General features: G+C 49.6%; 1 protein-coding gene across 4 annotated transcripts in view; it reads right to left on the reverse strand.

Annotated features, from left to right (window-relative positions):
- The window catches only part of CACNA2D4 (calcium voltage-gated channel auxiliary subunit alpha2delta 4), a 107,826-nt gene that overhangs the window by 69,877 nt on the left and 24,436 nt on the right, over window positions 1–13,513 (reverse strand). For 3 of the 4 annotated variants that reach the window (XM_070049271.1, XM_070049273.1, XM_070049274.1), the window contains exons 17-18: window positions 10,765–10,851; window positions 10,022–10,105 (exon numbers count right to left, since the gene is read on the reverse strand). In XM_070049271.1, the coding sequence (XP_069905372.1) occupies window positions 10,022–10,105; window positions 10,765–10,851 (171 nt within the window). The remainder of the gene's footprint in view (window positions 1–10,021; window positions 10,106–10,764; window positions 10,852–13,513) is intronic. The other variant, XM_070049272.1, reaches the window with a different exon arrangement.

The raw sequence follows: 13,513 nt of genomic DNA on the forward strand, positions 1-13,513 counted from the left end.
CCCGGCATCCCATATGGCTGCTCCACTTCCGATCCAGCTCTCTGCTGATGGCCTGGGAAAGCAGTGGAAGATGGCCCAGGTGCTTGGGCCCCTGCGCCCACTTGGGAGACCTGGAAGAAACTCCTGGCTCCTGGCTTCGGATCATCCCAGCTCTGGTCATTGTGGCTATTTGGGGAGTGAACCAGCAGACTTCTCTCTCTGTCCGTAGCTCTGCTTCTCAAATAAATAAATAATCTTTTTAAAAAGAATTCTTTTCCTTTCTGTTGCTGAGTAGGGTTCCAGTGAACGGGCCAACTACAGTTGGCCTCCACAAGCTACCTCCTGATGGCTACTTGGCTTGCTTCCAGTTTGGGGCTGTAATGCTTGAAGCTGCCGTCAACATCCTAGAACAAGTCTTCTCCTGAACTAAGCTTCCCTGTGTCTTGGTAAACACCTAGAAATGGAATTGTGTAGTAAGCTGCCAGACAATTCCCCAGAGTTGTTTGACCACCGCAAAGCTGCACTAGCAAGGTTTGAGGGTTCCAGGTTTTCCATCTCTTGGCTGGTGTACAGGATCCTTCATCTTTTACATGGTAGCCACTGCAGAGAGAGGGCAACGGAGGCCTCGCTGTGGTTTTAATTTGCATTTTTTGATGACTAGTAGTTCCTGCCTTTCCCCTGAAATGTCTGCTGCAGTGCTTTGACCATTCTGTGGGGTGTGAGTTGCTTTGTTATCGCTTTGTCGGTGTTCTTTATGTGTTTTAGATACAGTCTACCTCTGCTTTTCCATTTTCTTTCAAAAGCCTTTTGATGAGCAGAATATTTTTACTTTTGAAGTCCAGTTTATCAAATTTTTATGTTTAACGCATTTTGTGTTTTTATCAAAGAAATCTTTGCACACCCTCAAGTTGAGACGATTTTTTGTTTTCTTTTAAACACTTTATCATTTATTTATTTTTAAAGATTTATGTATTTGAAGAGGCAGAATGGCACACACACACACACACACACACGTCCATCTTCTGGTTCACACCTCAGATATCTGCAACAGCTAGGGTTAGGCTAGGCAGAAGCCAGGAGCCGGGAACTCCATCCAGATCACCCATGTGGGTGACAGGGGCCCGTGCACGTGGTCCATCCTCTGCTGTCTCCCAGGTGCATTAGTTGTAGGGGTCTGGAAAGGAAGCTGTGAAGCTGGGACTTGACCTGTCATGCCGACAGGGGATGCTGGTATCATAAAGAGGTGGTTTAACCCATTACGCTGCAATTCTGGCCCCAAAAGTTTCAGCCTTTTAGCTTTTACATTGGCTATGATCTAAGACGTTGATTTGTGTGTGATGTGAGATATTGATCGATTTTTTTCATACATTTATTTAGTTTTCCAGTTTTGTTGAAAAAACTTCCTTTTCCCACTAAATTGCCAAGGTATTGAAAATCATTTTGCAATATATGTGGGTTATTTCTGAATGCTCTGTGCAGGTCCACTGGTCTGTTTGTCTATTCTTTTGTCAACTCCACCCTGCTTGGTTACTGTAGCTTTATAGCAAGTTTTGTGGTGTGACTTTTTCCTATTTGTTCTATTCCAAGATCTTTTTCGGTTATCCTAAGTCCTTTGTATTTTCATATAAATTTTAGAATCACCTTGTCTGTTTAAATTTTTTTTTTGACAGGCAGAGTTAGACAGTGAGAGAGAGAGAGAGACAGAGAGAAAGGTCTTCCTTTTCCATTGGTTCACCCCCCCAAGTGGCAGCTGTGGCTGGCACGCTGCACCAATCTGAAAGCAGGAGCCAGGTGCTTCCTCCTGGTCTCCCATGCAGGTGCAGGGCCCAACCACCTGGGACATCCTCCACTGCCTTCCTGGGCCACAGCAGAGAGCTGGACTGGAAGAGGAGCAACTGGGACGGAATCCGGTGCCCCAACCAGGACTAGAACCTGGGGTGCCGGCGCCGCAGGTGCAAGATTAGCCTAGTGAGCTGCGGCGCCGGCCCTCTGTTTAAATTTTGACTGTGAATCTATAGATCTACTTGGGGAGAATGGACATCTTAGCAATACAGATCTCACAACCTGTAATCATGGTTATATGATCCTATTTAATTTTTTCTTTGGTATTCTATTATCAGTGACATAGTTTTCAGTATATAGGTCATTTTGTTAGTTATTCCCAAGTATTTTATGTTATTGGATGCTATTGCTATTTAAAAGTAATTTCATTTTCTAATTATTTGCTGTTAATATAAAGATATTTTTTTCATAATACTGACTGGTGTTAGGTGGATCTACTAAATTTACCTGTCAACAGAAATTTCTATGTGTAAATATCCTTTAAAAATAATGTGAAAGAGGCTGGCACCGCAGCTCACTAGGCTAATCCTCTGCCTTGTGGCGCCGGCACACCAGGTTCTAGTCCCGGTCGGGGCGCCGGATTCTGTCCTGGTTGCTCCTCTTCCAGGCCAGCTCTCTGCTGTGGCCAGGGAGTGCAGTGGAGGATGGCCCAAGTGCTTGGGCCCTGCACCCCATGGGAGACCAGGATAAGTACCTGGCTCCTGCCATTGGATCAGCGCGGTGCGCCAGCTGTGGCGGCCATTGGAGGGTGAACCAACGGCAAAAGGAAGACCTTTCTCTCTGTCTCTCTCTCTCACTGTCCACTCTGCCTGTCAAAATAAATAAAAAATAAATAAAGTGAAAGAAACATCTGCAGGGGCCAGTGTCGTGGCTTACTTGGTTAACCCTCTGCCTGCGGTGCCGGCATCCCTTATGGGCGCCGGTTGCTCCTCTCCCAGTCCAGCTTTCTGCTGTGGCCTGGGAAGGCAGTGGAGGATGGCCCAAGTGCTTGGGCCCCTGCACCCGCATGGGTGACTGGGAGGAGGCACCTGGCTCCTGGCTTCAGATCGGCATAGTTCCGGCTGTAGCGGCCATTTCGGGGGTGAATTAATAGAAGGAAGACCTCTCTCTCTCTCTCTCTCTCTCTCGCGCGCGCGCGCGCTGTCTAACTCTATCTGTCAAATAAATTTAAAAAAAGAAAGAAAGAAAGACATCTGGAGATAAAAGAAGACAGAGATTTCCTTACATCAGACCTGAGCCACAGGAAATGCGTGGGATTTCCTAACTCAGCAGCCCAGTTATCCAGAATGAGGGCAGGTTTGCTTCTTGCTTTCTAGTCTTTGCATCTTCTGTTAAATTTTCTTGCCTTATCACACCAACTAGGTCCCACAGTGCAATGCTGAATAGAAGTGGAGAACAGACCTCCTCATCTCATTCTCAACGTTAGGGAAGAAGTATTTGCTATTTCATTCCTAAAGCTTATGTCGTTCATAGATGCTATTTATTATGTTGATGGAGTTTACTTTCATTCCTAAGATTTACTGAATGCTCTTTTAGCAACTATTGTGATCGCCAGATGGCTTTTCTTCTTTATTCTGTTAACAGACAGATCACATTGATTTGGCTGTTTTCTCAATGTTGCATTGACCTTGCATCCTCAGGACAGCCCCACTGCGTGCCGTTGTTGCACGGATACTTTCACAGATGATGAACCCTACAATGCAACGTCAAAACGTTCGCTTTAAATATTCAGTTGTCTTTTTGAGAAATTAAGGAATAACATTAGCCCATATTTAACATTTTTCACATTTATTTAACATTTCCAGTACGCTTTAATTTTTCCAGTAGATTGGAATTTCCATCTGGTGTGGTTTTTCTTCAGCCTGAAAAATTTCCTTAAGCATTTCTTGTGGCACGGGTCTGATAGTGAGGAAAGCTCTGTCCTCACTTATCTGCAGATGTCTTTATTTCACATTATTTTTGAAGGATATTTACACAGAGAAATTTGGGTTGACAGGTGTTTTTCCTTTCTGCACTTTAAGGAAGTTCTACTGTTGCTTCTAATGAGAAGGGAGCCATTGTTCTCGTTGCTCCCCTCAGTGGGATGCATCTTTTCTTCTCTAGTTTCTTTAGAAAAGCTGTCTCTGGTTTTCAGTACCTGGACTATGAGGTGCCCAAGGGTGGTTTTCCTTTTCCTTTTCTCATCTTGGGGTTTGCTGAGATGCTTGGATCTACGGGTTGATGTTTTCTCACCAAGTTCAGGATAGGCTTTGCCATTAGTTTTTCAAATAAGTTTTTTCTGCTCCATTCTTTCTGTTTTCTTTCTGTGACTCCAAGAAAAAAAAGACGTTTGATTGCTTTAACTCTTCCAAGTCAACAGGGACTGCTTCTTCTTTTACTTTCAACTTTTTTTTTTCCTGTTCTTCAAATTGTGTATTTTTATCACTTCCTTTTCCAGTTCACTGTCCCTTCTTTCCTCCAGTCATTTGGGAAGACCCTCTAGTGAAATTTTCATTTCTGATGCTGTACATGTTTTAGAATTTCCGTGTGGGGCCAGCACTGTGGGGCGGGGGCTCAGCTGTTGCCTGCGATGCCGACATCCCGTATCAGAGCACTGTTTGAAGCTCAGCTGCTCTGCTTCAGATCCAGCTCTCTGCTAATGCACCCAGGAAGGCAGCGAAGGATGATCCAAGTACTTGGACTCCTGTAATCCATGTGGGAGGCCTGACTTGAACTCCAGGCTCCTTGCTTCAGCTTGGTCCATTTGCAGAGTTAACTAGCAGATGGAAGATCTAGCGCTCACTCTCTCTCTCTCTCTCTGCCTTTAAAATACATAAATCTTTTTAAAATTTTCCAGGGCTGGTGTTGTGGCACAGCAGATTAAGCCGCTGCCTGCAGTGCCAGCACCCTATATGGCACTGGTTTGAGTCTTGGCTGCTCCACTTCCAATTCAGGTCCTGCTAATGTGCCTGGGAAAGCAGCAGAAGATGGCCCAAGTGTTTGGGCCCTTGCACCCACACGTGGGAGATATGGATGGAGTTCTAGTCTCCTGGATTTGGCTTGGCCCAGCCCAGACCATTGTGGCCATTTGGGGAGTGAACTAACGAATGGAAGACCTCTCTCTCTCTTTTTCTTTCTATGTAACTTTGCCTTTCCAATAAATAAATAAATAAGCAAACATTTAAAAAAATTTCCACTGGGAAGCACAACCAACAAAAGCAAAAGTAAACAAATAGGACTAACAAAACCTGCAAGTTGGGAAAAATATGTGTGATATTTGTGATATTTGATAAGGTTTAACATTTAAACTATATCAAGAACTCACAAAACCTAATAGCAAAAACCTGAATAATCAAATTTTTTAAAATGGGCAAAGGACCTAAATAGATATTTCTCCAAAGAAGACATAAATATGGCCAGCATGTCTATGGAAAGGTGCTCAGCAGTGTGAATCATCAGGGAAATAAAATCGAAATCACAGCGCGCTACCCTCTCACCCCTGTTAGGGCAGTCTTGTGAAAGGACGAGAAATGGTGAATGTTGGCGAAGGTGTGGAAAAACGAGAACCCACAGACACTGCTGCTGGGAATGCAGTTGGTGCATCCATTGTGGAAAACACATGAAGGCCCTGAAGAAGTTGAAAACGGAATTACCGCAGCCCCTTTGCTGGTGTTTACCTGCCAGCAATGGCATCACCACCTCGAAAAGATGGCTGCACCATTGCTCATACAGCGAGACGAGAACCAGCGGGCGGCCACTGATGGACGCAGGAGTGAAGAAGTGGTGGTGCACACGTATGAAGTCTTCATGAAGTTAATGAGAAAACTGCCTGATTCAAAAGTGTTTGCATGGGGCTGGCGTTGTAGTGTAGCGGGTAAAGCCACCGCCTGCAATGCTGGCATCCCATATGGGCGCCGGTTCGTGTTCCGATTGCTCCTCTTCCACTCCAGCTCTCTGCTATGGCCTGGGAAAGCAGTAGAAGATGGCCCAAGTCCCTGCACCTGCATGGGAGACCTAGAGGAGGCTCCTGGCTCTTAGTTTCAGATCGGCACAGCTCCGGCCATTGCAGCCAGTTGGGGAGTGAACCAGTGGATGGAAGACCTCTCTCTCTGTCTCTCCTCTCTCTGTGTAACTCTGACTTTCAAGTAAATAAATAAATCTTAAAAAAAAAAAAGAACTCAAGCAGCATTGCAAGTGCACTCCTTATTGTTTAAAAAAGTGTTTGCATCAAAATAAACTTATCTTTTAATTATATTTTCCATGAACTTTTTGAGGTCCTTTTGAACACACAAAGGGATTTTTTTTTTCTTTAAAAGGAGATTCTGTCACGACTGAAGGACATTTTGCTAAGTGAAGTAGGTTGGACACAGAAAGAAGAACACTGCACGCTCTATCTTCTATTCAAAGAGACAGAGAGGGGAAGTTGAGTAGACAGGAGCAGAACGAAACAGTGGTCACTGGAGTGGGGAGGGGGCGCGAGATGTAGGTCGGAGGTGAAGCTGCCGTGTTGAGGAAGCATCAATCTGGAGAGGCAGCCGCGGCTTGCGGACTGCAGTTCATGATGGTGCATTGTGTCCTGCTGGTTGGTTAAGAGAGGAGTTTTAAGCCGGCGCCGTGGCTCAATAGGCTAATCCTCCACCTTGCGGCGCCGGCACACCGGGTTCTAGTCCCGGTTGGGGCGCCGGATTCTGTCCCGGTTGCCCCTCTTCCAGGCCAGCTCTCTGCTATGGCCAGGGAGTGCAGTGGAGGATGGCCCAGGTGCTTGGGCCCTGCACCCCATGGGAGACTAGGAAAAGCACCTGGCTCCTGGCTCCTGCCAGGATCAGCGCGGTGCGCCGGCTGCAGCGGCGGCCATTGGAGGGTGAACCAACGGCAAAAGGAAGACCTTTCTCTCTCTGTCTCTCTCTCTCACTGTCCACTCTGCCTGTCAAAAAAAAAAAAAAAAAAAAAAAAAAAAAAAAAGAGAGGAGTTTTAGAGAATGTGAGGTACACTAACCACACACACGCGCACGTGCACGCACACATGCACGGCAGAAGTTAACTGGGAGGTGCCAGGGAGGTCTGTTCCGAGTTCTGTTGGAATCTTAGCTGTTCCGTTCCAGACAGTCTGGGGGCGCTCTTTGGGAGAAAAGCCACACAACACATTCCTCAGCCAGTAGAGGCCTCTGGATTCCCAGATGGTCTCTGCCTGCTCTTGGTCACTTTCAGGAGTCTTTGCAGCCTTGCTTCTCACACTTTGGCCCAGAGTTTATGATTACCAGCTTCCGGAGGGTCAGTCTCAAACTACTCTCTCCTCACTGTGATCAAAGCTCTGAGACTATCTTGTGAGGCTGAAGCAAAAGGAACAGGGATGGGGTGGGGCTGAGAGGAACAGGGTGCATCTCTGATTCCTGTTAATAGACGGGGAGAGAGAGAAAGGGAGGAAGACATCACTTAGCAGAGAGAGACACACACCACTGAGCAAAGAGAGACACACACACCACTGAGCAGAGAGACTGGCTGGCTGGCAGTCGTACAATGGGACCGTCTGCCGACTCCGCTGAAGTGAGAAGGCATGTGGTGATGGAGCAGGTGGCAGTGGGCAGAATGCGGTGACGCTGGGGTGAGGACAGAGGCCGCCGCAGTGGCCTTGTGTTCACAAGTTCACAGGGAGGCTCAGGAGCTTCTAGGGGTGCACGTAAAGAGAAACAGAATGGAAGAGGGCTAAGTTATGACAGAACTGAGGGAGAGGAGGAGACAAGTTTAAAGATGGGAATAGAAATGCTATTCTAACAGGACTTGGAAAATCTTTAAGGCTACAGAGTTGAGAATTTGGGGCCAATCCTACTGAAAGGCTTTATATGAGAGGACTTTAAAAAGTTCATGGAGCACAGAAGGTAAAGGTAAGTTTATTTGGGTGCAGAAAGTTTCAAAATCCCTGCATACAAGTGGCCTTCAAAAAATTCACGGAAAATTTATATTAGGGTAAGACTGCATGGATTTCAACTTCTGGAACCCAAATAAACTTATCTTTTCATTTCGTTTTTCTTTTTTTTTTCTTTTTTTGACAGGCAGAGTGGACAGTGAGAGAGAGAGACAGAAAGGTCTTCCTTTGCCGTTGGTTCACCCTCCAATGGCCGCCATGGCCGGCGTGCTGCGGCTGGCGCACTGCGCTGATCCGATGGCAGGAGCCAGGTACTTATCCTGGTCTCCCATGGGGTGCAGGGCCCAAGCACTTGGGCCATCCTTCACTGCACTCCCTGGCCACAGCAGAGAGCTGGCCTGGAAGAGGGGCAACCAGACAGAATCCGGCGCCCCGACCAGGACTAGAACCCGGTGTGCCGGCGCCGCAAGGCGGAGGATTAGCCTAGTGAGCCACGGACCCGGCCCATTTCATTTTTCTATGAGCTTTTTGAAGTCCCCTGGAGCAGCAGCGGTGAGGACAGTGTGGTCTAGAATCAGATAGGTGCAGACTTGCAACCTTGGGCAAGCACTTCGGGCTTTTTGAATCTCCTCATCTGTACACCGGGGTGAGAACAGTGAGTGCTCCACCACCCTTCTGGGGAGGGTTAGCACCATCAGAAGCACCAGCAGCGGGACCTGAGCATGGCATGCTGGGAACCGCCCATCACGGCTGGAGCCTCCTCCTCCTCAGTGCTGCCTTACTCACATGATGGGAGGCCTTTGCTACCTTGCACACAAATGCTACCTGGATGGTTTAATAGCACTGCGTGCATTGCAAAGGGGTGAGCAGAGGTTTTGGAGGTTCAGACTAGCGGGTCTGGCCAGCAGTCTGTCTCGGTGGCTTTGAGAAGGACACAGTGTGAGCGCACCAGACACGGAGAGGAAAGGTGGAAGCCAGGACTGCCACTGCGTGCGCTGGTGGGCATTACACTGACGCAAACCTGCCTGTAAGCGGTGGTGTGCCACATGCATGCTAATTTTCCCGTCGTGGTTAGACCCCAGGGCAGGGCTGGAGTAGGTGGGAGCTTCCTTGTGTGTGTGTGAGTGGGAGTCTGGCTAGGGGACGTGTGGGGCGTATGGAAGAAAATTCCAGGAGACCAGTGCTGTGGCTCAGTAGATTAATCTTCCAGTGTGGCGCTTGCATCCCATGTGAGTGCTGGTTCTGGTCCTAGCTGCTCCTCTTCCCATCCAGCTCTCTGTTGTGGCCTGGGAAAGCAGTAGAAGATGGCCCAAGTGCTTGGGCCTCTGCACCCACATGGAAGACCTGGAAGAAGCTCCTGGCTCCTGGCTTCGGATCGGCCCACCTCTGGCTATTGCGGCTATTTGGGGAGTGAACCAGCGGATGGAAGACCTTTCTCTCTGTCTCTCCTGCTCTTTGTCTGTAACTCTACCTCTCAAATAAATAAAATCTTTAAAACAAAAGAAAGAAAGAAACCTCCAACTGTCTGAGATCGACAGCAGGAGGGGTCTGGTGGCCTGGCACGGAGGACACTGTCCAGTCTGTCTAGAGGGGGCCCATCTGAGCCCAGAGCATACAAAAAACCAGGCAGATGCCCCAGAAGCCAGCTACTGGTCCCAGGGAGAATCAGTCCATGGTCTAAGAGACAGAGAACAGTCTTTCCTTGCCAGGGCTTCTGGTCTGGCTTCCCTGGCGGCCTGCATTTATGGAAGCACTCAGGTCTAACAGCTGAGGTGGACGGGCAGCAGGAAGAGGAACTGGGATGGATGTGAGGGAGGAGGTGACATTTGGTAAGATGTCAGGGGACCATGCCAATCAGTCGCTGCATTGCAACTTTCTACGTGAGAGGATGCAGGGCTCTTTCTCTAAATGAGGGTGGATAGGAATAGTGTTAAGAGGGTGCCGTCAATTACCTGAGGACCCAGGGCCTGAATATCCGCTAGAGGAGTGACAGATATTTTCAGCATCTTCCCCATAGCCTGCTTTTACAAGAGCAGCTAACATTTGCAAAATGAGCTACCATTTTTTCCCCTTTGCATCATATACCACAAAACAGCTGAGCCGCAGGCAGCATGGGGAGGAAGGAAGGGCTGTAGGTGACTGGCTCCGTAGTAGGCTCCCAAGCAGCAGGCATGGACATGAACTGCAGTGGCGCTCCTGGGCCAGGTGTTCCTCTGGGGTGGAGCCATCTCCCCCAAGGTCCTCTAGGCTGCACAAGCACTACACCCCTAATTCAGCTGAGCCCAAGTCCCTCCATCAGCACCCTAAACAACGAACTGACGTGCTGCTGCCTTCCTGGGGCCACATCCTGCTCCTCACCCAGCTCCTTACCCCGTTGTCCAGGGGCACCTTCACGTCCATGGTGAGAGAACCCGTTTCCCCATTGATCATGGCTGTTCTCAGCTTCAAGAGGAAAGACAAGGCTGTGAGTTCCAGGAGTGCACGGGGTGGGATTGAGCTCCACGGAGCCCTGAGAATCCTTGACCCTCCCTTATTGCCCTGAGCAGGATGCCAGGCGGGAAGGGCGGCCTGATCCTGGGTTCCATTTAGCTTCCAGCTCTGGGCCTTCACCTAGTGGGTGGGACCGTGGGGCATAGTGTCACATGTGTGCATCACATCTGGGATGTGACGCTGAGGCCCAAACCTGTTTAAGACGTCACTGAAACTCATTGGACATGGCTAAGCCTCAAACTCTGTAGCTTCTAGGCGCAGTTTCACCAGCCTCAGTGACCCTGGGAATCAGGCAGCTGGTGATACAGTCTTACAGCCATGCAAAGACCTGCCCACTGTAGGGACTGGGCTCGGAAAGGCTGAGGACTGAGCTGAGCTGCTCTAAGGGACATGGTGACCTCAAAGCTTGCGGCCACACAGCTGAGCCCTTCTGCCAGAAATACAAGAGGCCCTCAAAAGGGTCATGGCGGACGCACACCATGAAATCATACAATATGCATGGAGTTCACAATTTTTTTTTCTGAACCAAAATAAATGTATCGTCTGATTTCATTTTCCATAAACTCTCGTAGAGTTAACCCAGCTTCTCTTTCCCTCTGTGCCCCACTCACGGTTTCCGCTTGGTCTTCCCACTCCACTTCGGAGAGATCCACGCTGTTGTAGTTGGGTTTGGGCTTCAGTTTCTTGCCCTCTCTGTACTGGATGGAGCAGGTTAGGAGGAAACGCACAAGGTTAGTCCACAGCCCTGTCCGAGTTCCCTGTCTTCTATAAATAAAGCCTTTGGGTATATTCATAAAGTCAAAGACCTCCAGTGAGCACCAGGGTCCTCTGGGCCCACCGTCCACGCCCTGCAGGGCATCCCTTGCTGCCATGGCGACAGAGGTCTCCCCTTCCATGAGGAGGTGTGGCTGACATTGAGTCATCTTGTCTACCTTTGCACAGCTCCAGCTGTGAGTAAGGGCTTCCTGGTGCTCAGCTGAAATCTGTCCCCCTGTGGCTTCCACCCATTGCTCGGAGTTCCTCCCCAGGAGTGACACAGCATGTGTTCTGCCCAACAACAGCCTAGTGGTCAGTAAAGGCCCTGTCCCGGGGCAGGATTTCCCCTCTCCGGCCAGAGCACCCCACTTTTCAGGGGCCTCAGCAACTCTGGAACCAGCTCCGCTTTGTCGGAGTCACTCCCAGGACAAACGCCAGTGGCATGGGGGTTTTATGGGGGCTTCGTGGATGGCTGCACCACCAGCAGCTCACACAGGGAGGAAATCCCCTTGGTCACATGGCACACTGCCACCTTACATCCCCACAGTCTTATGTGTGGGCACTGAATATTTTGCCAGGCTTCTCATGCACCCCAAGATATTTCGTCTTGTTAGTTTTTAGGTGCTTAATAAAAATCTCCCAGGGCCGGCACTGTGGCATAGAAAGTGAAGCTGCCACCTGCAGTGCCGGCATCCTTTCTAGGTACCGGTTCATGTCCCTGCTGCTCCACTTCCAATCCAGCTCCCTGCTCACGGCCTGGGAAAGCAGTGGAAGACGGCTCAAGTGTTTGGGCCCCTGCACCCACCTGGGAGACGCGGAAGAAACTCCTGGCTGTGGCCTGGCTCAGCCTTGGCTGTTGTGGCCACTTGGGGAGTGAACCAGTGGAGGGAAGATCTGTTCCTCTCCCTCTCTCCCTGTAACTCCGACTTCCAAATAAATAAATACATCCTTTTTTTTTTTTTTTTTTTTTTTAAAGCCCTCCCTCCGACTTGACGTGGAGCTGTTCGTCAGTGCTCTGAGCATAATTCGTACTTTCTGGCCTTGACTTTTCCTCTCTCGGATGCCCAGAGAGTGTCATTGTCTCCCGTCAGGCCTGCAGTACCTCCCAGGGTTAGCCGAGTAAGGAAGCAGGGCAGCTGACCAGCTTGGTAAGCATGAATCCGCGTGCCTCTGCAGACACCCAAGGGGTTGAAGTCCCATCATGGTTATGATTGTGCCAGTGTTTTGCTTGCTGGTTTCCGGCCACCCAGGAGATCCGTAGAATAATTTCCCCTTGCAGCCCCCTCCCATTCTTCTCCAAACCTGAGCCTGAAGGTCACTCCCACCCTTGTCCTTATGGATCCCCACGCTCATCCGACAGCTCTGTCTGGCCATCTGCACCAGGCGCGACATTGCCTCACCACTCCCCACGCCTGGTGGCACCTGAAAGGCCAGCCTCACTCCTCACAGTAAAACCACTGTTCCACTTAGTCAATTACTCATATGTGGCAAACAAACAAAGATTTCAGGTGCAGCATGTGGCTGTTGATCCTGTTTTAATTTCTTACTGACAGGGCCAGTGCTGGGGCACAGTAGGCTGGGCCTTTGCCTGTGGCACCAGCATCCCATATGGGCTCCGGTTCATGTCCTGGCTGCTCCTCTTCCAATCCATGGTTCTGCTATGGCCTGGGAAAGCAGTGGAAGATGGTCCAACTGCACCCACATGGGAGACCCAGAAGAAGCTCCTGGCTCCTGGCTTCAGATCAGCCCAGCTCTGGCCATTGTGGCCATTTGTGGGAGTGAATCAGCAGATGGAAGACCTTTCTCTCATTCTCTCCCTCTCTCTGTCTGTAACTCTACCTCTCAAATAAATAAATAAAATCTTAAAAAAAAATTCTCACTGGGAGTGTCCGTTCATTCTCTGTAACTAACGTTGCTGTCCTGGCAGCGCTTCCCTTACAGAGACAGTACAGGGGCTTCACCAGCGTGCCGCTGTTGCGGCTGCCGAGTGCTTTTCTCCAAAGCCTCCGTTCGGGCCAGGCGTCTTTCCCTCATTAGATACCCAGGTCTGCCTGCAGCTCTCTCCACAGCATTGTCAGGTTGGGCACACAGTGGGTCCTCCCTCTGAACGCATAGGTGGCCACAGTGACAAGTGGGCTGATCAGTGCCCCTCATCCAGCAGGTGAGCTGTAGGACCAATGTGTATACGGTTTCCCTAGAAAGTCATTTTGTGGCGCTGGGGCTGTCCTCACAGAACCCACGGGCCAAGCCTGTGAATGTCATGGGCGCTGACGCTTGCCCTGCAGAGTCTGAATGGGGAAGACAGAAGAGAGAGACCGGTCTCCAGTGCACCCCCATCCCTTCCCACTGAACCCCTTGAGTGTGTCTTTGATCACTCCGTCAGCCCCCTTCCAGTCTCCATTTGAACCACATGGCCTGAAACACGGCTGGTTTCTGTGAATGACACTTGGGGCAGACGACACCCTTAGGAAGTTCTTGGTAGGGAGCCCTGCCGTCTGTCCTCCTCATCCGCTGTTGACTCAGTATAGAACCGGGAAGGGCAGAGCTAAGCTCTCTCCAGGACTGTAGCTACCCCAGCCTCAAGTCATCGCACTGAGAGGCCCC

Source organism: Oryctolagus cuniculus, chromosome 9 (assembly GCF_964237555.1).
Source record: "Oryctolagus cuniculus chromosome 9, mOryCun1.1, whole genome shotgun sequence".
NCBI lineage: Eukaryota > Metazoa > Chordata > Mammalia > Lagomorpha > Leporidae > Oryctolagus > Oryctolagus cuniculus.